Here is a 26,842-nt window from a genome sequence, read left to right as displayed (position 1 = left end):
AGGACACAGTTTCTAGAAAAAGATGTTACTGTGAAACCTTTCAATGCTGTGAGCAGCACAAGCTAATTCCATTCAGCTCCACTGTGTTTGGTTGGAGGCAGAAATCTCAGAGACAGATGTCTCCAGGCCTGCGCAGTTAAAACCAGGACTATTAGCATGGAGAGATACCACTAGAGGTCAGAGAGAAAATATGTTGAACCCGTTTATTAAAGTGTCAATACAATTTGTAGGTTACAGAACTGACTTAGATATAAGTATTCATAAAAAATCTCAGGGAACCTTACATCCACGGTGCTCTCCCAAAACCACCGTACACTAAGCTCTGAAGGCTTGTTCCTTGCAATGTGACCTGCATAACCGGCCCATCTCAAGAGCAGGGTCGTATGTGAACATGTAGCGTGGTTAGCCTGGGGATGTTCAGGGGTGAAGTGTGAAGTGGTCGGACCACTTTAGTTTAGTAGGCATTAGCTGCCAGTGTCAGAAAAACACACATCGCCTCAGGTAGTGATGTTCCCTCTCGTGTCTTCAGCCTCCAGCAGCGGGACACGTCTCCATCGGGGATACGTGGAGGAGGCAGCGCCTGAGGACACCCCACCTGAAACCACGCACATCGTCTTTGTGGTGCATGGCATCGGCCAGAAGATGGACCAGGGCCGCATCATCAGGAACACCAGCATGTGAGATGTGTGGAGGCTTCCAGTGGGAGCGCAGAGAATTGAAAAAGGCATCAGAATAATTCTTGAAGTAATTGTTTTGTCTCGGCTGGTGTGCAGGATGAGAGACGCAGCCAGAAAGATGGAGGAGAAGCATTTCTCTGATCGCACCACAGAGCATGTGGAGTTCCTTCCTGTGGAGTGGAGGTCGAAACTGGCTCTGGATGGAGGTATGCTACAACTCAGCTCACGACCATCCGAAACAAAAGCAGCAGTGGCGTTATGCAGGGTCTGTCCTGCCTTAAAATGTGTTAAAATGACACTGTTCTATACTGACCCACCTCTCAGATCAGAACTGGGATTAGTTCAGTATCAGGTAAAGCCAGACAGATGAGATGAAGACCGAATGGCATGCTAACCATGGTCACCACTGTGTGGCACGTACACACTCCATTTTCTGCATACAGAGTAAGTGATGGCAGGAAACACACAAACGGGGGCGACTGCTGATGCTTTGGCATAAACAAGGAAAACAAGTCAATGCTGCTGAGAGGAAGCGATTTGACTGAAGTGGAAACTGGGGAATTGATAAATATTTGATGATGTCATTAACCCCAGTAGTTGCCCCTGTAGTGTCCAATACAAAAGCGTTGAAGGGAATACACAAGAACTTGACAATTAAGCTATTTTTAGAGCCTTCCCAACAGTGGGGCTAAAAATGTCATTTTGACCCAAGTGGTACTGGAGAAAAGGGGGCCGGACTTTGATCAGCACATTCTATGGTTATATTATTAGATGTGTAGGGGATATTTTGGCTTGTGGATATCCCAAAAAGGAAAGGGTTAACACTGGTTCATCCTCTGGGGACCATGATTATCCACATCTTGAATTTTTTGTGATACCTTGTCACGGACACAAAGGCCCAAAGATCCAGGTGACGTTCTGACTGAGCAGAGGTGCTTGATGTGATATCTCAGGGTCGCCAAAATCGTTGGGACTCGTCCTCTGTGACTATGGAATGTCAATTCCAAATTTCATGGCCAGTAGTTGACAAGATACAGACCAAAGTTTTGGACAGATGGACAGTCCTATTGATCATCAACATCTACTTATGGTCGTTGTAAAACTTGAAAATATATGTGATGTATTTGTATGTTCTCCCTGCAGACACAGTGGACTCCATCACCCCAGACAAAGTGCGAGGTCTCAGAGACATGCTGAACAGCAGCGCCATGGACATCATGTACTACACCAGCCCTCTGTACAGAGACGAGGTGAGACTGAGACGCCACTACACTACAGCTTTCCAGTTCCCTTTAAGAAACACATTCAGCCTGAAGTTCAGCCTCGTTCTGTCTCCTCACAGCTGTGTTGCTGCACTTTGACACCCTGCTGGCAGTTTGGGAGCGTTAGTCCCATGAGTCCGAATCAACTCCTCTCAGGCACAACTAAATCCTGGCTAAGCTGTTTTAATCCAACATGGCTGTATAGCACTGAATGATGGTCTACTGCCTTAATGTGAAATAACGGATGATTAATCAAGACTCCGAAGCATCAAACATAACCAAATCTATTCGAATCTTATTGACACAATTCAAAATAGCAACAGAGGCAAATAACTCACAAATTTGTGTATGTGTGTTGTTGCTGTGTGTCTGTGTGTGTATGTAGATTACCAGGGGTTTGACTCTGGAGCTGAATCGTCTGTACTCACTCTTCTGCTCGCGGAATCCAGACTTTGAGAAAAACGGGAAGGTGTCCATAGTGTCACACTCGCTGGGCTGCGTCATCACCTTCGACATCATGACAGGCTGGGACCCCGTGCGCTTTCATCATCAGGAGGCACCAGACCCGGAGGAGACAAAGGTCCGCTGGCCGAGTGACGAGGAGCGCCACCTTCAGGAGCAGCTGAGACTCACACGCCTCAGGTACTGCACGGGTTGTTGTTCTGGAATGGGGGAGGAGTTCGATTCCATCTGTTTTGGCAAAAAATTGATCTAAAGGTACAGAAGATTTCAGTGATGCTGCTAATTCTTGAACACGTTACCATTGTATAAGCAGAGATAATAGTTACTAATAAATACACTTTTCCTGAGATCACCTCCAATCAAACGGTCAGAACAGTCAGATCTGAATCCTGATTCCCAGTGGATTAGTTTTGGAATGTCATGTCAGTGGTAGAATGTTTGCATTGCAAGAAAAAAGGAGAGATAAAAAGCCTGGGTTGAAGAGAAGCTTGGTAAATCCTGTCGTGCCTTTCCTGCCAAAGCAGATCCACACTGACACTCCTCTTTTAGCTTAAACTTAGAATTATGTTTCTTCCATATCTATGTATAGGTACACATGTGATGCAAAGCATTTCAAGAAGATTACAGAAAACACCATATAACAACTAAAAATATACTGTAGGATAGGACAGGTGTGGCTGTTAGATTAGATGCAAATAAAATTGTGGCGTAGCCAAGCGTAAAGGCAACTTGGGAACCCCACAGCCTTAAACCACATTTCTCAGTACTCAGTCAAAGGGAAACTGGACTTGCTTAGATTATTGAAGACATGGCGCCTGTCATCAGTGTATAAACTCAGATTAATGGCTTAGTCTTGCTAATAATGTCCTTCACATGTCAATCAATGTAATCAGGTTTTTTTGCACAAACCTGGGGTCATGTAATTGGGGTTGTGTATTTGTGTTTTGGGGCTTCAAGGTCTTCAAGGAGGTGAACTTTTTTTCCTCTGTCTCTCTCTCAGAGACCTCAGCCTCTCTCCTCCATTCATTTCATCAGTCTGCTGAGAGGGGTTGAGAGGAGCTCATGTGATTGGTCATTACTGATGCACATTGACTCCACCTGCTAATTATGTATTCCTCCTACTTATAATGTATCCAGCCTCTCTTCTATGTTGCACCCACCTACGTCAGATTTGCACCACCTATGGTCACCAAAACTGCAAAAAGCAGGTGGTTGCAGGGAGATGCACCTCTGAACAAATTAATTTCCCTTTTAAATAATAAAGTAACACTTTGATTTGAGTTTACACTTGCTTTTGCCCTTGCAACTGCCTTGCATTGGAGTAATTTAAATCTCTGTATAATATCCATCATCCCAGGTTGAGGGACTTGGAGGATCAGTTCCAGGGTCTGCAGACCTCGTCTTGTGTTGCAGTTCCAGCCTTGAAATTCAAGGTAAAGTTGACAAGTCTAGTGTATCTGTCATCAGTTGTTGCCAGCCACTACCAGCAATTTCTTGTTCAACATGTGTCCCTGATATGATTACAACTACAAACCCTCTGAATCAAACTACAAACCCTGTGATCACAGCTCAGAGACAGCCCTGCTAAAAGTAGTGAATGATATCAGAACAAATCTTGACAACAACAAGCCTTCAGTTCTGGTGCTGCCTTTGATACTGTGGACCACCAGATTCTTTTAAATAGATTAAGTGAGCATGTAAGCCTGTCTGGAATTGCTTTTAACTGGTTTACCTCAAATCTTTACAGAAGAAAAGTTTTTGTATCTATCGGTGACCACTCCTGTAAACACTATGAGGTTTCCTGTCGGGTACCACAAGGATACATTTTAAGACCGTTTTTAATTTGCACATGCTACCCCTGCGCAGTGTCATCAGGAGACACGGTATCGCTTTCCCCAGCTATGCTGATGACACTCAGCTCTATGTGGCCGTGAACCCTGATGACACCGGGCCTACTGACTCACTTTTTAACTGTATTTTACATATAAAGGCCTAGATGTCACTGATTTTTTTACAGCTCAACCAGGATAAAACAGAAGTACTTATCATTGGTTCAAAGGCTCAGAGAGAGATCCTGGCCTCCAAACTAAATACACCAGGACGCTGATTACAGCATTTTACATTTGAACAACATCTCCAACGTGAGGCCATTTCTCTCTGTGAGCAACACAGAGAGACTGATGCACACTTTTATAACTAGCAGGCTAGACTATTGTAATGCTCTCCTTTCTGGTCTGCCAAAGAATACAACAAATCAGCTGCAATTAGTTCAAAATTCTGCCGCACGAGTGCTGACTAAGACCAAGAGGAGAGCACCCATTACACCTATTTTCTGTCTTTACACTGGTTACCTCAGAAATGCTTTTAGTTTACGAATCAGGAAGGCCCCTGTTCTTCTCTTTTAGCAGTTCTGCCACAAAGCAGAACAAAAACATTTGGAGATGCTGCGTTCAGCCATTACGCTCCCATCCGCTGGAACATCCTTCCAGAGGATCTGAGAGGAGCTGAAAACATTGATATTTTTAAACATAAACTAAAAACCCATCTTTTTGGTCTTTTACTTAGTATTTTTATAATTTTATGGTTAGTCCCTTGTAAAGCTCTTTGAATTTATTCAGATTTATTAATTTTGATTTATCTGAAAGGTGCTATATAAATAAAGTGTGACTACAAACTACAAACCTTTCTAGCAGAAGTTTTCCCATCCTGAGTATGACGTATATAAGGTGTTCACTGAATTATTATTGTTTAGCACTCTGACTCTTTCAAAGCCTGCAATAGTGTTGCAGGCTTTGAAAGAGTCATTGTGTGACCTTCATTGGTCACTGGTTTAAGTTGATTCAGTTCCCACTTTTACATTTAGTGTAGCTTGAGTGAAGAGTCAGCTTCATTCATTTGTGTGCAATCATATAGATTGCACATGAGCAGGTTTTTGATCGGAAGCAATCACAGTTTTTTTTTTTTTTAAATGAATGGTTATTAAAAGAAGGTTTGGTTAGTGTCCATGTTCTTTTTCATAAACCTGCTTGTTGAACACATATACAGTTGCACACATTGGCCCAGTACAGCCACAGTCCTCTGTAACTGGCCTACTCTCATGTTGAATTAACCCTGTTCTCTATGTTGCAGGTAGAAAATTTCTTCTGCATGGGCTCACCTCTGGCAGTTTTCTTGGCGTTGCGAGGGATCCGACCTGGAAGCAACGGTGTGCAGGACCACATCCTCCCCACATCTATCTGCAAACGGCTCTTCAACATATTCCATCCCACAGACCCCGTGGTAAGCTACAATACCCACAACTGAGCGTGTTACTATCCTGCTTCGATCGCAATCATCACCCACTTTTATGATCAGCCTGTTGTAAGATTTTTAGGGATGAGTTATGGCTTGCAACAAACAACACAGACTAATATAGTATCCAGTGAAAGCTTTTGTTTCTAAGACTGTGGTGTTGTCGTTATATTACACAACAAAATAATGAAAACTAAATGACAAGCTGCCAGTTACATTGAAATAAAATGTACATTTCTGCTCAAGCATTTGTATTTGTTTGTTTCAGGCATACAGACTGGAGCCTCTTATCTTAAAGCACTACAGTAACATTGCACCTGTTCAAATCCACTGGTAAGATATTACATTACATTTATTTAGCTGACACTTTTATCCAAAGCGACTTACAATAATTGCATTCAGCCAGGTCGATACAACCCAAAAATTGCAAGAATCATGCAAGTACATCCACTTCATCAATATGCTGAACTGCTTCAAGCGCTACAATTGGAAATAGAAGTCGGACACAACAAGAACACAACAGAGTTCTCAATGGTAATGGAGAGGTCAGGAATGGGAGACGCCTTCCCTGGAAGGAAGACAGTTGTTGAGTGTCATCTGCATAGCTGTGGCAGGAAAAGCCATGTGAGTGAATAACAGAGTCAAGTGACTTGGTGTAAAGAGAAAAGTTGAGGGGACCCAGAACCGAACCCTGAGGGACCCCAGTAGTGAGGCTACAAGGTTCAGACACAGATTCTCTCCACGTTACCCTATAAGTGCGGCCCTTGAGGTAAGATGTGAACAGGGACAGTCCTTGGAGGGTGGAGAGGAGGATCTGGTGGTTCACCATGTCAAATGCTGCTGAGAGGGCCAACAGGATGACGACGGAGGAGAGGGAGGCTGCTCTAGCAGGGGTGGGATGGATGGGGGTAAGCTGACTGGCAGTTCCACAGCCCCCCGTGACAAGGTGTTGGGTGTGTGTGGAGCGGGTGGGGTAGATAAGATATTGTCCACCCACAAACGACTCCTTCGTCTTTACCTGAGTCTTCGTATGATGAGGCTGCCGCTGAAGTACTGAATACAAGTCATATGGTTGTATAATATGCTGGTTATTAATGAGTTCTCCTGTGAATTTATCAAAGCAGTAGATGCTGTGATCAAATTAATTGTTTCACCTTATCCCCAGTTTCTGTCTCTCTCTTTTTTTGTTAACCTGTTATTTGTGAAATAATTTAATTTAATTTTAATTAAGAGCAATGGTAAAATTAGCTTAAAATAATAATAATTTTCATCTTACAGTTGTTATACAACCCAGCTATGACTGAAGCTACAGTATGCCCAGTTTAATGAAATTACAGCTGAAGACAGAATGAGGAGTACATGTTTCAGTGAATGTTGTTGATGTGGATGGGATGTGCAGGTATAACACCACCAGCCCGACACCGTACGATCAGATCCGGCCCACTCTGCTCAACCTACCGAAGGATACCGCCTCTGTCTCAGACTCAGAGAGCATCCCCAGCCCCTGCACCTCCCCGCCACAGGCACGACGGCACTACGGAGAGTCCATCACCAGCCTGGGCAAGGCCAGCATCATGGGTGAGAACACAGGGAGGGTTATGGCTGCATGGATGACAGATGCAGTAGAACATAATATAGGTGGTATTTTTTGTTCTCATTTTAGAACCAATGTAAGAAATAAATAAACAGGAAAAGACCTGCGATGGATGTGAAACCCAACTGAAAATAAGCCCTTTCAGTCACAACAGCCACACACTCACTGTGTACCTGATCTGAGCTGAGAGAAGCAGGAGCTGCTTGCACTGCTGATATTGTAGCAAGACAAGCAGTGGACAGCAAGCATGGTCTTAACAAATCAATAGAACCAATTAGCTCCTGTCTCCTGGGTTGACAGCATGATGTTACTTTTCCTTTATGCATCAGATGTAGAGTGGAGACTAAAAGCACATTATGGGCCACTAGAAACAGATGACAGATGTTTTGTATTTTTCAGTAGATGTGGAGTTATTGTTACTATTACTACTAAATATGTCATCTTTATTGAGATCCTACTCTACATATCAGACAAATATGGAAATAAGATGAGTGTATCAAAGTAAAAGAAAACATTTCTTGATAACTCAATTATGAGAACTATTCTGTCATCCATTTTCTTTCCCCCCACTTTATTAGATTTCACATAAAAAAAAAACATGTATACAAAAGTACAGGAAAAAATATTTTTTTTCAAGGAAACAGACAACCAAGTATAATACAATAATGTGTCCCCATAAAAAAATAAGACGCAAAAAGAAAAGAAAAAAACAAACAAACCAAAGACAAAAAACAACAGTAATAGACGTGCGTGCGGTTTAGAGTAAACTGATTCTATAGCAAATATTGCAAACAAATAATGCTACAACCTCACAGCTGCTAAAGCAGATATATAATGAAAGGTTGACATACACTGCTAAAATTGTCCTTAGGTCCTCGAAGAGCAAATCTTATCTTTTCTAACTTCAAAAATTGTGGTGTATCTCTGATCCAGTGTTTAAAGGAGGGAGCAGTAGCCTGCTTCCAATTGAGTAAAATTTCTTTTCTGGCTAAAAGAGTGACATAAGCGGTGCAATTTGACTGTTCCCTAAGAAGATGATCGTCCTCACTTTGGATACCAAAATGGCTATAAGAGGATTTGGATCTATTGGTCTTTCAATTATCTTGGACAGGGCATCAAAAATGGAGGACCAGTAACCTGAAAGCCTCAGGCAAAAGCAGAATGTATGAGCTAGTGTTGCAGGTGAATTTTTACATCTATTACAAGAATCATCAACCGATGGATACAACTTTGAGATTTGGACTTTAGACAGATATAGTCTGTGTGCCACCTTGAATTGAATCAGGCCATGCCTGGTGCAAATTGATGAGCAGTGTATTCTTGAAACTATATCTGACCACTCAACATCTGTAATTTGTACATTCAGATCAGCCTGCCACGCCTCTCTCAATGCATCAAGAGATTCCATCTGCATAGATGAAAGTTTCATATACATAACAGATATTGTGCCTTATATTGCCGCTGTTGGGAATAAAATATCTATAGGCTGATGTTCAGAGGATTGCAGGAAATTATCCCGTATGGTTACGGGCCCAATCCCGAACCAGTATATCAAATTTCATCTGCTATGTAAAGATCCTTAAATGAGACAATACCCTTCTCACGCCAGATCAAATAGGAGTTATTATGATGTGATGATTTGCCACAATCGGAGCACAGGGCGAGCCAGCCTGTCAGTCAAAATATTTCCGAAGCTGAGCCCATACAAGTAGAGACTGACGGACTAAGGTGGCGGTAGAAGTCTAGTGCTGTGCGATAGGCATTGCCTAATACTACAAAGCTGGGAGGGATGTTGGTGGGCAGGCATCGGCCTCCATCTGCACCTATGCAGGGGCCCCATCGTTGGTGAAGGTTTGAAGCCAGTATGCAAAAAACATCAGGTTACCTGCCTAACATTATAATTGGAAATGTGGTAAGGTCACGTCAAGTCAAGTTTATTTAAAAAGCACTTTAAAAAAAAAAAAAAAATCTGTTTATTTGTCAGGGACAGTGCATATTAATAAACATTACTGTAAATATGCCAAAGTTAGCCAAAAGGCATCCATAGTCCCTGGTCAAGTGTGAAGTTGGCAGCCTAAATGTTTAAAAACAGCTGACCAAAGTGCCGTACACGAGACTATTAAAATAAAATAAATAAAGTAACAAGAGAGAAACACAAAGACAAGCATACCAACAACAACAATAAACAAAGGACAAATTACAGAGTTATAGACATGACAACCGAATGAAAGATTAGCGACAGATCTAAGAGACCTAGGATTAGAGGACCAAAAAGGCCAATAAATAAAAGTAAGACTTCAGTCTAGATTTAAAAACAGAGATGGAGGGGGCACATCTAATATCTAGCACCAGCTGGTGGAGCAGCAACTGCAAAGGCTCTGTCACCTTTTAGTTTAAGTCGAGATGGGGGATATACAAGAGATACTGTTGACTGATCTAAGAATTCTAGGAGCTGAATGACAGTGAATAAGGTCTATGATATAAGGTGGGGCCTGACCAATAAGAGCCTTGAAAGTGTAGCCCATCTACCCTCTATATATGTAGATAGGGCCCTGAGTTCTTTATCCCAAATAACTTTGGTAGGGTAACTCCTGGGTCACTCCAGAAAACTGATACCTCCCAGATATAACTAAATATTATGAGACCACAATATAGAAAATAATTGAGTGTACTAACCCTTTAAGACAATATATAAGCACCACAGTCTAATGTATGTAGGCCATATGTCCTTTAACCTGTGAAATAATAAACACACCCAGTTTAAAATTAAAAGAAGCAATTTTTTATTTTAATTTTAAGGCAAGAATAAATAAAAAATAATAATATTAACTTAAACCTTAAACCTGTTCTCTACTTTTGTTTCTCAAACAAGTGTTTCAGCTTCCATCACACGGTTTCATTTTAAATCATACAGTAGATTTTTCTTATTATAATTTCTAGTTTTAAACAAATAAAATGGCTTGCCTGTCCCTTTCCAGAGTTACATTAGTGGCCAAACACACACTGTGCACATACCAATAATCACTCTATAATAAGCTGGCAAAGTCATATGAGAAATAAAAATCGTTGCAGGCCTGAGTTGATGCTTGTGCTCGTAGGGACCAAAAACTTAGTGACACAAACTACCACATTCCCTCGTTAACCCCTTTTTTCTCCTAGATTTTAGTGGGAGGTATAGCTGAGAATTATCAGCATAGAAGTGACGGGAGATGCTATACTTTCTAATATTATTTTCAAGAGGGAGCATGTACAGGCAGAAAAGAACCTGCCCCAGGATGGATCCCTGAGGGATCCCATGAGTAACTGGGGAAGAAGAAAACGGGCCTATAGCCACAGAGAATGTCCTATGTTTAAGGTAGGATTTAAACCAGTTAAGTGCTGTACCCTTAATACCAACCCACTGTTTGAGACGTGTCAAAAGGATGTTAAAGTCCACAGTATCGAAAGCAGCACTAAGATCTAGTAAGACCAGAATGAAATTTTCCCCAGAGACAGAGAGTAGCAGATCATTTGTCACCTTTAACAGAGCCTTTTCAGTGCTGTGGAGGGCTTTGAAACCTGATTGAGATGGATCGAGGATCTCGTAGGAATTAAGGAAGGCTTGCAGTTGTCACAGGACAATTTTCTCCATTATTTTAGAAATAAATGGCAATTTAGAGATGGGCCGATAGTTATTTAAACATTTAACATCAAGGTTATGATTTTTGAGTAGAGGCTATACGACTGCGTGTTAAAAACTTGCAGGGGCTAAGCTAGATAATAACTATAATAGTTAATAACTTGGATGCTAGAGCCAACCATATAAAAGTTATCCTTTATGATATGGGATGGCACAACATCACGGGGGGAGGTTGTGGGTTTCATGTGCATGACTATGCTCCTTGAAATTGATTAAAAGGTAGCCGAGGCCCCTAAGCAATGAGGCTAAGTGTCAGAGAGAGGGGGAGAGAACAGTGATCTAACGTTTTAAATTTTTTCAGTGAAAAACCTCAAAAGCTTTTCACAGATATCCGTTGATGCGTCAACATCATGAGAGATACGGTGATTGAGGACCAAATTTATAGTGCTGAACAGAATTTTAGGTCTGTGAGAATCTTTACTGATTATCTCAGAGAACTATTTGGCTCTGGCTTTTTTGGCTGCTGCTTGTAAATAAACAGTTTTTAAATATTTGAAATGAAACAGAGGTGATCTTTTTTCCATCTCCGACCTCCGGTGACCTTTTCAAGACAAGAAAACGGGTTGAATCGTCTAACCAGAGATGAGATTTAAGTTTGGGGTGTTGATATTTGAGGGGGGCTACAGAGTCCAGGATAGCTGAGCAGGAGGAGTGGAAGAGGGAAACTAATGTATCTGAGCTCGAAAGAAGCTCAGCAGCAGAAGAAATAGAGGTTGCAATGGGTTTTGACAGTGCACAGACTGAATAAGGTGGTATAAACAATGGAATAAACAATTGGCATGTGATTAGAAAAACATGCATCCACAATATTATTATCATCAATAGAAGACCCATAAGACATAATAAGGTCAAGAGTATGCCCTAGTGCATGGGTAGCCTTATTTATGTTGAAGAAGGCCAAAAGAGTCCAGGAAATATATAAAATCTACCTGGACAACATACGTGAATATTAAAATTACCCAAGATCAACAATCTGTCATGCAATGGAACAATACGAGACAGGAAGTCTGAGAATTCTGTTATAAAATCTTTATTTGACTTGGAAGGCCTGTAGATCAAGACACAGACTAGAAGGTTTGTCACAGATTCTCTTTTAACAGTTTGTGATTCAAATGTGGAATAGCTCCTGAAAGAAAGTGTCTGTATCTTAAACTGATTCTTGAAAACCATAGCCACTCCACCACCTCTACTAACACAACTAAGAGTAATAATGAAGGAAAAATTTGCTGGGCACAGTTCACCAAAAATAGCTGAGCCATACCACCCACTGATCTAGATCTTGGTTTCTTATTCCAAATAAAGCCAGAGATAACCTTTTTGAGATGTGAAAAAAAAAGATCGGTATAGTTTGAAACTGGTATAAGAATTTGGGCAATGTGTTCAATTTAATTAGATCAATTCTGCCTGCTAATGAGAGGAATCATAGACCATTTGTCGTAGGCCACTTTAGTGCGTCCTAAAAGAGGAGCAAAAATTCAGCTTAAAGAGGTCAGAGATCTTTCGAGCTAGGGATAGGAATTAAAGGAAAATGATCATGCTGCAGATTTGACAGGAAAAAGGTCACTCTTTGAAACATTAATCTTCCTAGAAAGTTGCTAAAGTGACCTAGTACAGTCATAATGCGGGGTAAAGTATTCTTGGGATCAGTTATGTATAACAAGAAATCATCAGCATATAACCATAACTTCTGTTCTATTCTCCCTCTTGAGATGACAGCATCTAGAGAATTAATTGCCTCGGGCAATGGTTGATTGGGATCTGAGGAAGACATGAAATTTAAAAGCCAGTGAATATTAAAAAAGGAGGCGTTTTTTTTATAAATACCAGTTTGGTCTTTAGGCAAAGACCTTAGCCAACAATTTACAATCTACATTAAGGAGTGATATAGGAGTAAATGACCCACAACTTAGGAGAACACAAATAGAAAGCATGACTGGCAACAACTTGTGCCCATATCTCTTAAAAAATTTCAACTGTGAATCCATCAGGTCTAGGAGCTTTTGCAATTTGCTTATTGTAAAGGGCTGCTCTGGCAGTGTGGAATGCTAGCGGGCGCCTGAATGGGCACCAGAACCGGAGCTGGGTGAGCAGGCGACAGTACCAGGCTCAGCAGCCTTACAGTGAACACGGCCGGACCGGGACCAACGGAGGGCAGTTTGACGACAGGGAATACAGTACCGAGGTGATTTACTGTGGCTCCGACCAGGACTCTGACTCTGGGGACGACAAAGACACTGTGGGTTCAGGTGGGTACAGGGGAGGCGTCAAGCCAAGAAGAGCGAGAAGGAGGTCGGCATCAGAGAGACACCGACAGCGTGTAGAGCCAGAATATTTTTCCACATCTAACTTGGTGAATTAAGGATTTATTTTCGAAAGAGAGAAATTTGAATTCAGAAGGTGTACGGTTGTATTTTTCTGTTTAATAAGAAAAATAGGTCTACAATATTTCCTTTATTGACATTTTGTGAGTTTATTTAGAAGATTTAAAAGCTAAGAGAGTTTGTGTAATTTGCAAATAACTTGTAAATTGCACCTTTATGATGCACTTTCCTAGTCCTGCCCTCCCAAGAGGTGTATAATCTCTCCTCTTAGAAAAGCTTTAAAGGATTCACAGAGAATGGATTTGGTAACATCTGGACAAGAAAATATCAATTTGTGTATTGATACAGTTAACAAATGCCTCATCAGCAAGCAAGGCATTGCCAAAATGCCAAGGGCACAGAGTAGCTTTCTTTGGAAAGGATATTTGCAATACCACAGGTCCATGGTCAGAAATGATAATACCATCATACCTGCAATCTCGCGGTCATCGCCTGGCTATCAATTAGAAAATAATCAATGCGAGAATAGGAATGATGTACGGGGGAGAAAAATTAGTAATGTCTTAAATCAGGAAATAGGAAATGCCAGGGATCAGACATACATCTGTAGAAAGGAATTAATAATCTTCGCCGATTTTGTTATATTGTATGGAGTGTTAGAAGAGTGATCCAATACTGGGTGTAACACCCTAGAATAAGCCTGTGTGTGTTTAAGTTAGGTAGTGAGGATAAAATATACATTGGCCAATATTAAAGATACATTGTACAGGGTACCTGTGACCACAACAGATCTCCCTCGATGGTCTGCAGTAACATTTTGCATAATAAAAGGAGTATTCTTATTAATAATAGCAGCTCCCCTAGACCTTGACCTAGTCTTGATAATTGGAATGATATAATTGCCCCACCCATCCTTTGCGTAATCTGTTTTGGTAAGTCCTGAGATGGGATTCTTGAAGGAAAGCAATGTTAACATCCAGACTTCTCAAAACACTGGGATAAAACACTATGACATTTGATAATATGATTAACACTCTTGATGTTCCAACCGCTGTTACTGCATCCAGAGAATATAGCCATTGCGCTGCCAACTGACTGCGGCCAAACAGACTCGTGGAAGATATGTGCAGTCCACCTCTTACTGGTAATGTGAATAATTGTCCATCCGAATGCAACCAATAACTGAATTTTTATTGTATTATTAATATTGAAAAACAGAGGGAAGCACAATGCAAATACCACCTAGAATTTTTTAAATAGTAATAATGTAATGGTAGTGTCACAGATACGCCAGGCTCCACCATCCACTAATCACCCACACCTGCTCCCAATTACACTCCTGCTCCCCATTAGTTACCAGTCACAGCCAGTATAAAAGCCCTGCACTCACCTCAGTATGTGTCCGACCTCGTTCAAACTTAGGACTCTCCATGCCACTCGGCATAACACTTCGTTTCTCCTGTCTCCAGCATTTCTCCTGCCTCCAGCGATCTCCCTGCCTGCCTCCAGCGATCTCCCTGCCTGCCTCCTGTCTCCCTCCAGCGATCTCCCTGCCTGCCTCCAGTGATCTCCCTGTTTGCCTCCAGCGATCTCCCTCCTACAGACTTCCCTCTCCCCATACCCACTATATCTCGCTGTCATTCAATAAAGAACATTCTGGTCCATCTCGGTGTCCCCTGCCTGTCTGTTCCATAACAGAAGGTTGGACCAAACCGTAAGGATGGCAGCAAGATACCCCGATGACCCCTTCTTGGACCTGGAGGATGTTATCCGGCGACATCTCCTCACCCATCCACCACCAGTCATTCCCACCAGCGCCTCCTCAGACACTCCTCTGGCTCTCAGAATGATTGATCAATTACAGAACTTCTCTGGCTCAGCAGATGACTGCAAGGGATTTTTGTTCTGGTGTTCCCTGGCCTATACCCACACCAGTACCCCACCGAGCGATCCAAGGTGGCCTTCTTGGTGTCGTGGCTCGATGGACCAGCGCTCCGCTGGGCGGCAGACATCTGGTCGAGTGGTGAGGCTGTCGCACAATCCTTTTGCCACTTCATATCGCTCCTCAGGAAGGAGTTTGGCCCGCCAAACGTCAAGTCGTCAGCAAGTCCTCAGTCCACACCTCTACCGACCACTCTCCAGTCTACCAACCCACTACCTGCCCGCACCAAAGCTCTGCCTCCCAGCTGCTCGCCTGGTCCGTCGCCGCCGCCGCCGCCTCCAGTCCCAGTTGGATCGCAGCAGCTGCCTCCAGTCCCAGCTAGATCGCAGCAGCCTACTCCAGTCCCAGCTAGATCGCAGCAGCCTACTCCAGTTCCTGCTGGATCGCAGCAGCCTCCTCCAGTTCCTAGTGGATCGCAGCAGCCTCCTGCAGTCCCAGCTGGGTCGCAGCAGCCTCCTGCAGTCCCAGCTGGGTCGCAGCAGCCTCCTGCAGTCCCTGCTGGGTCGCAGCAGCCTCCTCCAGTCCCTGCTGGGTCGCAGAAGCCTCCTCCAGTCCATGCTGGATCGCAGCAGCTCCCCGCTCCCAGTCCTGAGACCCAGACGCCGGTTTCCAGTCCCGATGTCCTGATGCCAGCCCTTGATCCGGTTCACCGGTCCCCAGATAGCTCCTGCTTTCGCCGCAGACCTCCAGGGGGTTCCCACTTTCGCCGCCAGGTCCCCGAGGGTCCCCGCCTTCGTCTTCACCGCCGGCCTCCAGAGGGGCCCGCCTTCATCTTCACCGCAGACCTCCGGTGACCTCCCACCTGTACCACAAGCATTCCACCAGGCCTCCAGATGGGGTCGAACGTCATCCCAGACTGCATGAGTTCAGCTCCTCGCCTGTCCAGTCCCTGGGCCGTTCGCCCGAGGTCTCCAGCTCCTCGCCTGTCCAGTCCCCGGGCCGTCCGCTGGAGGTCCTCAGCCTCACGCCAGGCCAGTCACCGGGTCGTCCGCCGGAGGTCCTCAGCGGAGGTCCACCCCGCTCCACACCTGTCCAAGCTCCTGGTCTTCAGCCCGAGACTCCCCAATTCACACCGGTCCAAGCTCCTGGTCGTCCATATGAGGCCTCCCAGCTCCACACCTGACCAGGCTCCAGCCGGTCGCCCGGATCAACCCATTCCCTGTGGTGGAGGACGACCACCACGTCGATGGGGGTTTTTCGGCCCTCGGGAGCTGGCCTCCAGCGATCTCCCTCCTACAGACTTCCCTTTCCCCATACCCACTATATCTGGCTGTCATTCAATAAAGAACATTCTGGTCCATCTCAGTGTCCCCTGCCTGTCTGTTCCGTAACAGGTAGTGGTAACATTAATATTAATAAATTAATAATAATAGGAATGACAGCTATAGGAATAATAATGACAGTATTAGTAAGAAAGCCAATAACAACAACTGTAGTAGCAGTTGTCGAGCAGGAACACAGGGGCAGCAGGTGGCCCACAACCACAGATCCAGTCTCTGCAGCTCCAGAGGCAGAAATACCTGCTGAAAGCGACAGAAGGAGAGAGGAGCGAAACGAGAAAACACAAAACTACGGGAGAGACAAGATGTCGAGTTAGTAACATGCAGTAATGGGTGAAGGAGAGAAGGAGAGAGGAAAGAGGTGCTTCATGGGAAGTCTACCGGCAGTCTAGGCCTATAGCAGCATAACTAAGGGATGGTTCAGGACTCACCCAAGCCAGCCCTATCTATAAGCTTTATCACATGATTATTATTCCACAGGAGAGGAGCTTGATAACTGAAGGCTCTGGCTCCCAATCTACTTTTGGAGACTCTAGGAACCACAAGTAATCCTGCATTCTGGGAGCGCAGTGTTCTAGTCAGGTAATAAGGTATTATAAGCTCTTTAAGATATGATGGTGCCTGACCAGAAGTGAGGTGAGGAGAAGGGTTTTTAAATTCTATTCTGGATTTTACAGGGTGCAGAGAAGCTAATATTGGAGAAATATGATCTCTTTTCCTAGTTCTTGTCAGTACACATGCCGCAGCATTCTGGATCAACTGGAGAGTCTTAAGGGACTTATTCGGGCAGCCTGATAATAAGGAATTGCAATAGTCCAACCTAGAAGTAACAAATGCATGGACTAGTTTTTCGGCATAATTTTGAGACAGGATGTGCCTGATTTTTGCAATGTTATGTAGGTGAAAGAAGGCAGTCCATGAAGTTTGTTTCATGTGGGAGTTAAAGGATAAATCCTGATCAAAGATAACTCTGAGGTTCCTGACGGTGGTGCTGGAGACCAGGGCAATGCCATCTAGAGCAACTATATCTTTAGATAAGGTGTCTCGGAGGTGTTTGGGGCCAAGTACAATAACTTCAGTTTTGTCAGAGTTTAACATCAGAAAATTGCAGGTCATCCAGGTTTTTATGACCTTAAGGCATGCTTGAAGTTTAGCTAACTGGTTAGTTTCATCTGGCTTGATCGATAGATATAATTGGGTATCATCCGCATAACCATGAAAGTTTATGTAGTCTTTCCTAATAATATTGCCTAAAGTTGTATTTATTTATTATGAGCGCAGGGCTAGCCAAACTTTACTCAATGACTTTGGCTAACTTTTTCTGGGTTTTACTCGCCATGACACCACAAATGGTTCTACAATGTGTAGGCTTTCGAGTGGTGCCACCAGAATATTAAAATGTCATGTCTTAGTGAAATTAATAAGATAAAATATACCAAGCATGTACTGTATGTTGGACTTTCTACTACTTCATGTCAGGTACAAACCAGCATCATCTATTTTTTAACCTACTTATCCTGTTGAGAGTCATGGGCTGGAGCCTATCCCAGCATGCACTCGGAGAGAAGCAGGGTAGCCTCTGGACAGGACTATTACAGGATTAACACTCCCAAGACTAACAACCAATCACAAGTATGAGCAATTTAGACTTTACTATTACCTTTTTAGGACATGAACCTGTGCTTTGAGGATGCTATTACTCTGGATAAATGGAAAGGTAAATTCAATAATTTTATAATAACATTTTTTATTGTTATTCATTTAATGCTAGTTAGCATTAAAGTCTTTGCCAAGGTATGCAGCTGAGAATTCTCTTAAAACAAATAGTTTGACACGCATGTTCACTTCCTTGCTGAGAGTTAGATGTTCAGCTTGATAACAGTCTCATGTCTCTACGCTAAATATGAAGCTACAACTAGCAGCCGGTTAGCCTAGCTTAGCATAAAGACTGGAAACAGGGTAAACAGCTAGCCTGGCTCTGTCCAAAGGTAAAATCCACCTACCTCTAAAGCTCCCTAATTAATGGTATATCTTGTTTGTTTCAATACAAAAACTGAAATGCAGGTTACTGCACCAGGCTAAGAAATAACCCCCTGTAAAAGCACAACCTTTAATTTTTACATTTTGGATTTTGTATGGATTAAACAAACAAAATACAAAGTGTTAATCAGCTTTAGAGCTGCTGGTAGGTGCATTTAGTTATCTTTGGACAGAGCCAGGCTAGCTGTTTCCCCGTTTCCAGTCTTCATCTCCATTTCAATTTGAAACTCAAAACAGCACACACCACTTGTGGCAAATTGAATTGATGGCTCTGTGTGTCACGTAAACAAAATACGACATGTACCAACAGCAGGTAAACAGTACAAATTAATCAAAATATATTTCATATGGCCTGTTGTGACTAAATCCAAATGGAAGAGGTACTGTTCTGTCTCTGCCAAAACCTAAGTTGTGAAAAGACCACCACAAGATCAAACTTCATACCTGCCTCCCAACACACCACCTGGACTCAATTTAAGCTGGTATAGCGTCCCTTCAGCACATTATATCAGGGTGTAAAACAAGCCTGTGTCAAGGGCGATATACCTAGAGATATAATTAAGTGCTGAAGTGTCTAGCAGCAGCCATTGAGAGTAAGCGTCAAGTAAACTCACAGGCTGCAAAAACGTAACAAGATAGGATGTTTTTTGTTTGTGAGGGTTAGGAGGTCAGGCAGCAAGCAATTTTGAACAGGCATAGTGTAGAGAGAGTAGATTTAGGGAAACAGCTCTGTCCCTCAGATAGCTAACACTAATCCAAGATCAGATCTTGTCTTGTGGTCAGAAAAAAGTAGGTTGTGTATTCTGTGGAGCTGACAGTACCATGTGAGGATGCAATACAAGTGGCCTATAAGAGCAAAAATCTTAGATATACAGAGCTGGCAACAGAGGCAGAGGAGCGTGGTTGGAAACCTAAGGTCCAGTGAAGGTTGGCTTTAGGGGTTTTTTGTTGACATATCAGTTTTTCCCTGTTAGCTGAACTGGGTGTAAGAGGACGGAGCCTAAGGCAGCCAGTGAAAACAGACACTGCAGCCAGTTCCAGTGAATGGTTGTGGGTTAGAAGAAAGGTGAGTGACTGGGGCAAATATAGGTAAGTGCAGACTCCTATACTTTAATGTTATCTGGTGATGCTATAGACAGAAGTACAGTATATGGTGTGTTGCTTGCTAGGATGAGGTATCTGAAGAGGCTTGGCTGGTTTGTTTGGTGGATTCAGAATCAGAAATACTTTATTGATCCCTGAGTGGAAACTCTTTTGTTACAGCAGCTCACTATCACGTCAGTGCACACAGGAATAGAAGTACTAGCAGGATTGAGCAGCATGCTGCTAATGGCTAGATGGCTGCATGCTAGATAGCCTGGCATGCTGTTTGATCAATATGTTGTTGGCTAATGGTGTTCCCATGCATTCAGACCGCTGCCGAGTGTCAAAGTGGAAGTCAGTAACTTTCTATTTGAGCCGGCAGTGAGCAATGGCGTGTCTTGGACGGTGTGGGTGTCAAGGAAATTTGAAGTCCGGGCAACTTTATGGTAATGAGCTATGACAGGGTTCAGTGACAACCAATCGGAATATAGAAGTCCTCCGCTAGTACTTTGTTACCAAGCATTCGAACGAACTTTGCCAGTGTTGTTGGCAGGGCAGCCAGAGTAAATTTTGAAGCTCTCGCCGGCAGCGGTCTGAACCATAGACTGTATAAAAGAAGCTGACGTAGTCATTGTGATGTCACCCTTTGGTTTGTTTTGAAGTCTCGAGTTTGGCATTTTTGCCATCGCCGTCTTGTTTTTTTGCAACCAGTGACAGGAAGTAACCATAAGTTATCAACTAACGCTAGCACTAGCTAGGTTAGCAAGGTGCATCTGCAATTCATGTTAACTGATATTAATTGAGATGCTAATTTTGGCTAGCAAAACACAGGCTTAAAACAAAATGTACTTACTGGAAAAAATTAACAGCGGACTCCTAGTGTCTTTTAGTACAACCAAACGCTGAACAAGATATTTTTAGGCAACCAAAATGTAACAATGAACTTTTATGAACTGAAAACACTGTGAAAAAGGTCGAAGTTCTTAGACGAAACACAGACAGGTCCTGATAGACAGGTCGCTGTGGTAGCTACTTATCAATCACAAGGTAGCCACGCCCTAAAGCATACCGTGCTTTATCGCCAATTTTACTCTAAATGGGACCATAATTTACCAAATGAACATTATACTGTATTGAAGAAGACTTGAAACTAGCGATTGAGACCATAAACTCATTAGGAAACTGTTTTTTGGGGTAATAAATCAAGTGAGAAGGTGGGTCATTATCTCATAGACTTCTATACAATCTGACTTCTTCTAATGGCCAGCAGTGGGGGACTCCACTGCTGGCCATTAGAAAGAATGCAGGTTTAAGGCACTTCCACAATGGCTTCACTTTCAGACCCGGAGGTTGCCACTTTGTCTATTAGACAGAAGTGTATGCTTTGTTGATTGCCAAGGTTGGCCCAGCTGTAGAAAATTGTTTGGTTACATGGTGGCTCAGGCACTATGCTGATTAGCTTAGCATGCTTTTAGCACGCTAGTTAGCTTAGCATGCTTTTAGTAGGTTGTTTGGTTAATTTGCTGACTCAACAGGCATGCTAGTTAGGCTAACATATTGTTAGCATGCTAGTTATTCTAATGTGATTTGGTAAGTGGTTTGGTAGGTAAAGAGGGGGGTGGTTCTCGGACGCTGGAGCACACTGTTGAGCCTACTCTTTGTCGTTGGCCCAAATCAACCAAACACCAGTTATTGAGAGGGTGCCCACCTGATGACCCTGTAGACTTGCCTGCACTCTTACACTCACCAAATAAAGGAACATTGTATCAAAATGAATTTGTGTAAGACCGGTCAAGGGACATAATTCAAGTAAAGTGCCTCATACCAGAGGGGTTGCTATTTAGTGGGTATAGGTAAGACTAGTGGAACCAGTTATACAGTGATGAACACACAGATTAGTGTCGTCTATCTTGAGGCCCCACTAGATTTATGAGGGCACAGCCTAATACCCACTGCAGGGCCTAATGATAGGTCAAAACATAATTTAACATGAATACTGGACTTCCATAGCAATGCTCACTCAACTTTTGGCACATTTTACTGTATATTGATAACTGAAATGAATGAATTATATGATGCATGAATCTTACTGCCCCTCAGGTGCTGCGAGTCTTGGAAAGGGAATTGGAGGAATCCTGTTTTCCCGCTTTTCCCGTTCCAGTGGCCAGGTGGGCGGAGCGGAGGAGGAGCCGTCAGATTCTGAAGGTGGAGTCTCTGAAGTGGAAAACGTGGCATCAGGAGAGGAAGGAGCAACTGTGGCAGAGAGCGAAGAGAAGGACAAACAAATAGAGGAGGAGAGGAGGGAGGTGGAGCCTGCCATGTCCCAGTCCACCTCAGCCGTCATGGACAGCACCTCGTGTAAGTACCAGTGCTGTACTTAGTTTTTTTTTACATAAAAATTTTTCATACCTTCTATTGAGGTTTTCGAATGAAGCTTCGAATGCTGTCATCATATTTAAGATAAACGCCAACAAATATGGATTGAAGCAGAATATGTCGTTAGATACAAATATGTTGTGAATTTAGAAAATTACTACATCTCTTTTTTTTTTCAATAATTTTTGACTTTTGGACATTACAACACTCGAAAACATAACCTCCTGGGCGGAGGTAACAATATTAGTGTAGCCTAATCTTTATCTGCAACTGTGCAGAAATACTGGGTTTAAACAGAATGAATATACATGCAACCCCCCCCCCCCCCAAACAAAAAACAAACAACAACTATTTGGTACAGCCCTAGTAAGTACTATGCTTTTGGTGAGAAACTCAGGTAAATTTACCTGCAGCTGGATAGGAGGAGGGGCAAAATCAATCATACCAATAAAATATTGACTGTTTCCTGTAGTCAGTTTTGATTACGTTCTCACATTCCATTTCTCTCAAGATCTCTCTGGTCCAGTTCCAATGTCCCCCGAAGCCCTGAGCACAGAACCCTGATAGATTTAATTTTGATGTATACGTTTTATGACATTGTAAGGTTTGATATTGTACACATACTGACTATGCACTGGTTGAATAATTTGGATTTCTGTGTTATAATTTGCAGTGTTAGATTAAAGTTGGTCCATCTTAAAAATACATTTGCCAACCTTTGATGTGAGGGTTTGATGTGAATATTAGCAGTGTTAATGCTCCTGGAAAAGGGAAAGTTGCTGCATATCATCTGTTATTTATCCAAGCAGCAGACCCTGCACATACCTTGCATACTGTAAATTACCAGTGTCAGTACACAGATTTCCCTCCAGACAATATAACAAAGTCCACCAGGACTCAGAGAACTAATAAGTAAAATATCTTCTTCTGACACTTCATGCAGCTGGATAATAATCTGTCATTTTCTCTGTTCCAGTGGAACTGGAGAGACGCATCGACTTTGAGCTGCGGGAGGGCTTGGTGGAGAGCCGCTATTGGTCAGCCGTGACTTCACACACGGCCTATTGGTGCTCTTATGATGTGGCTCTGTTCCTCCTTACCTTCATGTACAGACCACAAGAGCCACCCGAACCTGCAGAAGACGTCCCAGACACCTCGTAACATAAGTGCAAACTGACACATGGAGCCATCACGGCTGGGGTCACTTCACTTTCTATTCACGCCTTTTGAAATACAAACTGAAATCCCAAATTATGGAACATAATGAAAGAGACTTAATCTTCTAATGTCTTAATTCAGATAACAATTCTCTGCTTCACACAATTTTGGAAACGTGAAATATTGGAAGACATTCTTATTTTAAATAGTTTATATTTTGTTTGATCAAATAATGATTGATGCAACTTAATTACTTGTTACTATTAGTTTATTTGATTGGAAGAAGGTTTGAAAAACACGACTTAGTGTCTAAAGCCCTGCTAGCGACCTGGAGTCTGCATTGTTCATTAACCCCACAACACTGTTAATGTTTTCAAACTTATGAAAATAGTATTTTTTTATTTGAATTTGTCACACAAATGGCAAATAAAATTTCAGTTTGATTGAAAGATTTCATTTTGAAATTGTCGGTCCTTGACTTCCATATGCGCTAGCAGAGCAAACTAAAATGCCTGTTATAACTGAATGAACTGAAAATGAATTGACCCAACACAGATAGGCGCACACAAGTCTGTTTTCCACATGACATCTAAATTCCTCCCAGTTTACGCACTCAAACCTCGCTGTGACCTTTGCCCCAGACTGAGTGGACATACACTGGACCCAGACCCAGACCCAGCCCTCAGTTAGGTGCTTATGCTCAAACCCTGCCCTCTGTTTCCTGGTCTTCTCTTAACAACAACAGCTATTTCCTGTGTGAAGCACCCCACTGGGTTCGGCAGCGACATCCTGCTGAAGGTTACTTGACTGACCACGAAGCTCTGTTGGTCCGTGACTGTCGATGTGCTGTTGAAACTGTAGCCATCGAGAAAGCCCCAGTGCTTGTTCCAGGTCTAACCAGGTCTAACCATGAGAAATATGTTCAATAATTTCTCAGAATCTTGTGAGTTCTCAGATGAAAACATACAAACCACAAATAATCATGGTAGGTCATATTATAGAGAAGGCTAAAGGGCATTCTTTTCCAATGCAATGCACTACATAGACACTGAATCTTAAAACCTGAATACTTTACAGATAATTAGAAACAGTCAGTATCTGAGTTAAAGCAGCATTAAGGGATTTTTGACCACTGACGGGCAGAAAGACTCCAGAGCAAACTCCCTGCAATAGAGCCTTGCTTTCAATCCAAAACACACACAACGAGTCCAAGAACATACGCTGGGAACAAAGGCCGGGACGCTTGACACCAGGTACAAAGACGAGTTTGAGTACAAACGCTCAGGTAGGGGAGACAACGAGACACAGGTGAAACCAATAAGGGCAAGCAATCAAAGACAGGAAGCAAAACTACAAGATACATAAGGGAGGATATTTCAAAATAAAACAGGAAACATTGATAGAAAACATGAAACTGAGGAAAACCAAAAGTAAGAGGCAGATGCTCGAAGTACACGCAGTCCCCATTTTGAATTATTCCAATGCCGCTCGAAAAGATTTCTACCTTCAGGGTGTCCAGGGAAGACATCTTTTTAGGGCAAACTGTGCTCACTCAGTGCATTTACATGCACTGAAGTAACCAGGTTGCATTCGGTTTTCTTTTTGATATTTCTATTATATTAAATGTCATGTAAACCAGAAACGTGGTGTTCTGTAATCAGAGAATATGGGAGGCCAAACAATTCAATAGCCTGGTCAAGATAGACACCAGCTATCCAGCTGCCCTGCGCTAAGCGTACAGCTCTCCCATCGGACGTAGCGTGCGACCCAACTGGGCAGCGCAGCGCTGTCCAGTTGGACGTAGCGCACCTTTGTTCCCACACACATATGGATATGTTGAAAAATAATATCACATATCTTAGCAACACATCTTTGATATATGTTTTGTACATTTTGTGTGCAGGAGTGGAAACAAGTAACTAAGTACTTTTGCTACTGTTAAGTACTTGCATCATTAGTATATCCTACTTTTTTGTTTTTATATTTTCACTCCACAACATTTCAAAGCCAATATCCTACTTTTATACTCCACCGCATTTACCTATAACTCTTACTACTTACCTTTGAGAAACGTTTGCATACAAAACATGCAATCTTTGCATGTAAGGGACTGACCCAGAGTAAAGAGGAATCCATCAGGTTAACCACAACTGGAACACAAACCTTGTTATCTTAACATGTAGAGGTTAATGCATCAATGATGGAATGCTTCTACCTTAATATAAGGACATGATGTTGAAAAGTGCAATGTGACCTGAAGAAAACATCTGAATATGTAATCGCAGGCAAATATTCCAGGATCTCACTAATAGATTATAGGTTAGAGTTAACCTTCATACAGGTTAGTTTGGGATTGCAGTTCACTAGTAGCTAGCAAAGTTACTAGTTAATGCAAAAAGGTAATCTGATTACTGTAACTTGTTACTTGGTACCTAGTTACCCCCAGCACCGTGGATAACGATCAATCTGTTCAAGTGAGTGAAGTTGTGTGCAGTCTGAGCTATCCAGCTGGGTAGCGTGCGATGTAGAAATGGTCCGTGCGCGCAACCCATCCGAATGAATCGTGCAGCTGTACAATTGGACAGCGCATGATTTCCTCTGGTTGGCGCAGCTGGACTGGATAGCGCAGGACAGCTGGATAGGTGGTGTCTGTCTTTGCCAGGCTATTGAATTGTTTGGCCTCGTAACTGGCTTTCTAACCGGCTTTTTAGAGACTTCAGACAAGAAAACTGGATGAGAGTTCAAGTAGCAATGCATCCTTTTATTTAAAATAATTCATTGTGAAGCACTTTGAGTAGTCGCAAGACTAGAAAGGCGCTATACAAGTAAAGTCCATTTACCAATGAAACTGAAACTAACAAAAAGGGCTCTATTTTCATGAACCAACAGTGCGGCGCGACTCTCAGTCAAGTCCCCTGCCCAGTATGTACATATATGCCAAACACGCTCATCTGGCGCACTTGGATATGGGGTGGGACCAGAAAGAATCCATTATCATACATTATAGGTGGGTGTGTTAGAGGCTATGACAATTATGGCCAGTCACATTCACTACTCTCATCCTGTGTAAACACAGGGCTCTCCCCGTCATAACACACTGACAGTTGGAATCCTGTGGAGAGTTTTCCTCAGAGGAAACGTATTGCTTCACAAATGAATACAGCAGCTCAAATAATCAGCCACGAGCAGATGGTGTCTCTTTCAAAGTTTAATTCATTTTTCTGGACATGTTGAAGATCTGATGGTCAACAAGTTTTCTGTGCTTAACAGAGCGCAATTTCATTTGTCATCACAGTGATTCACAAAATAATCATCTGCAGTTAAGTCTGGTGCTTGTTGCACAAAATCTAACCAGCAGATCTGCTGTGAGTAATAGAGGCTTGATAGTGCACATCACTCCAATTAGAGACCGCAGATGGAACAGATACCCGCCACCTTCAGATAGCTGTAAAGAGAGTCTGCAGTGTAGGGCTGTCACCATATCAGATTTTCCCTACACGATTATCGTGGCCAAAAGAATTTACGACAACAATATTATTGCGATATTTATGGAAAATTTTAAATACAAGTTAGCTAGCTAAAAACTACCTAAAATCTAGCTAGTTACAGTCTTCTTCTCTTTTATGTTTATGGCAGGTGGCAACCAGCGTTAAGCTGCATTACTGCCACCTACTGTG

At 42.7% G+C, this 26,842-nt stretch overlaps 1 protein-coding gene across 2 annotated transcripts in view; it reads left to right on the top strand.

Moving 5' to 3' along the window:
• Positions 1-26,842, top strand: part of ddhd1b (DDHD domain containing 1b) — a 31,373-nt gene that overhangs the window by 3,804 nt on the left and 727 nt on the right. Inside the window, exons 4-13 of one of the 2 annotated variants that reach the window (XM_044168728.1) lie at positions 530-677; positions 774-883; positions 1,821-1,927; positions 2,325-2,581; positions 3,759-3,834; positions 5,531-5,680; positions 5,961-6,025; positions 7,092-7,270; positions 21,732-21,989; positions 22,984-26,842. The exon at positions 22,984-26,842 is cut by the window's right edge and continues 727 nt beyond it. In XM_044168728.1, coding sequence (XP_044024663.1) covers positions 530-677; positions 774-883; positions 1,821-1,927; positions 2,325-2,581; positions 3,759-3,834; positions 5,531-5,680; positions 5,961-6,025; positions 7,092-7,270; positions 21,732-21,989; positions 22,984-23,168 — 1,535 coding nt within the window. In that variant the 3' untranslated portion in view covers positions 23,169-26,842. Of the gene's footprint in view, positions 1-529; positions 678-773; positions 884-1,820; positions 1,928-2,324; positions 2,582-3,758; positions 3,835-5,530; positions 5,681-5,960; positions 6,026-7,091; positions 7,271-14,755; positions 14,951-21,731; positions 21,990-22,983 lie in introns of those variants that run through there. The other variant, XM_044168729.1, reaches the window with a different exon arrangement.

This window comes from Siniperca chuatsi, linkage group LG16, assembly GCF_020085105.1.
Source record: "Siniperca chuatsi isolate FFG_IHB_CAS linkage group LG16, ASM2008510v1, whole genome shotgun sequence".
Classification (NCBI taxonomy): Eukaryota; Metazoa; Chordata; class Actinopteri; order Centrarchiformes; family Sinipercidae; genus Siniperca; species Siniperca chuatsi.
Note: the sequence above shows the minus strand (reverse complement) of the source record. Positions and strands in the feature narration are given on the sequence as shown.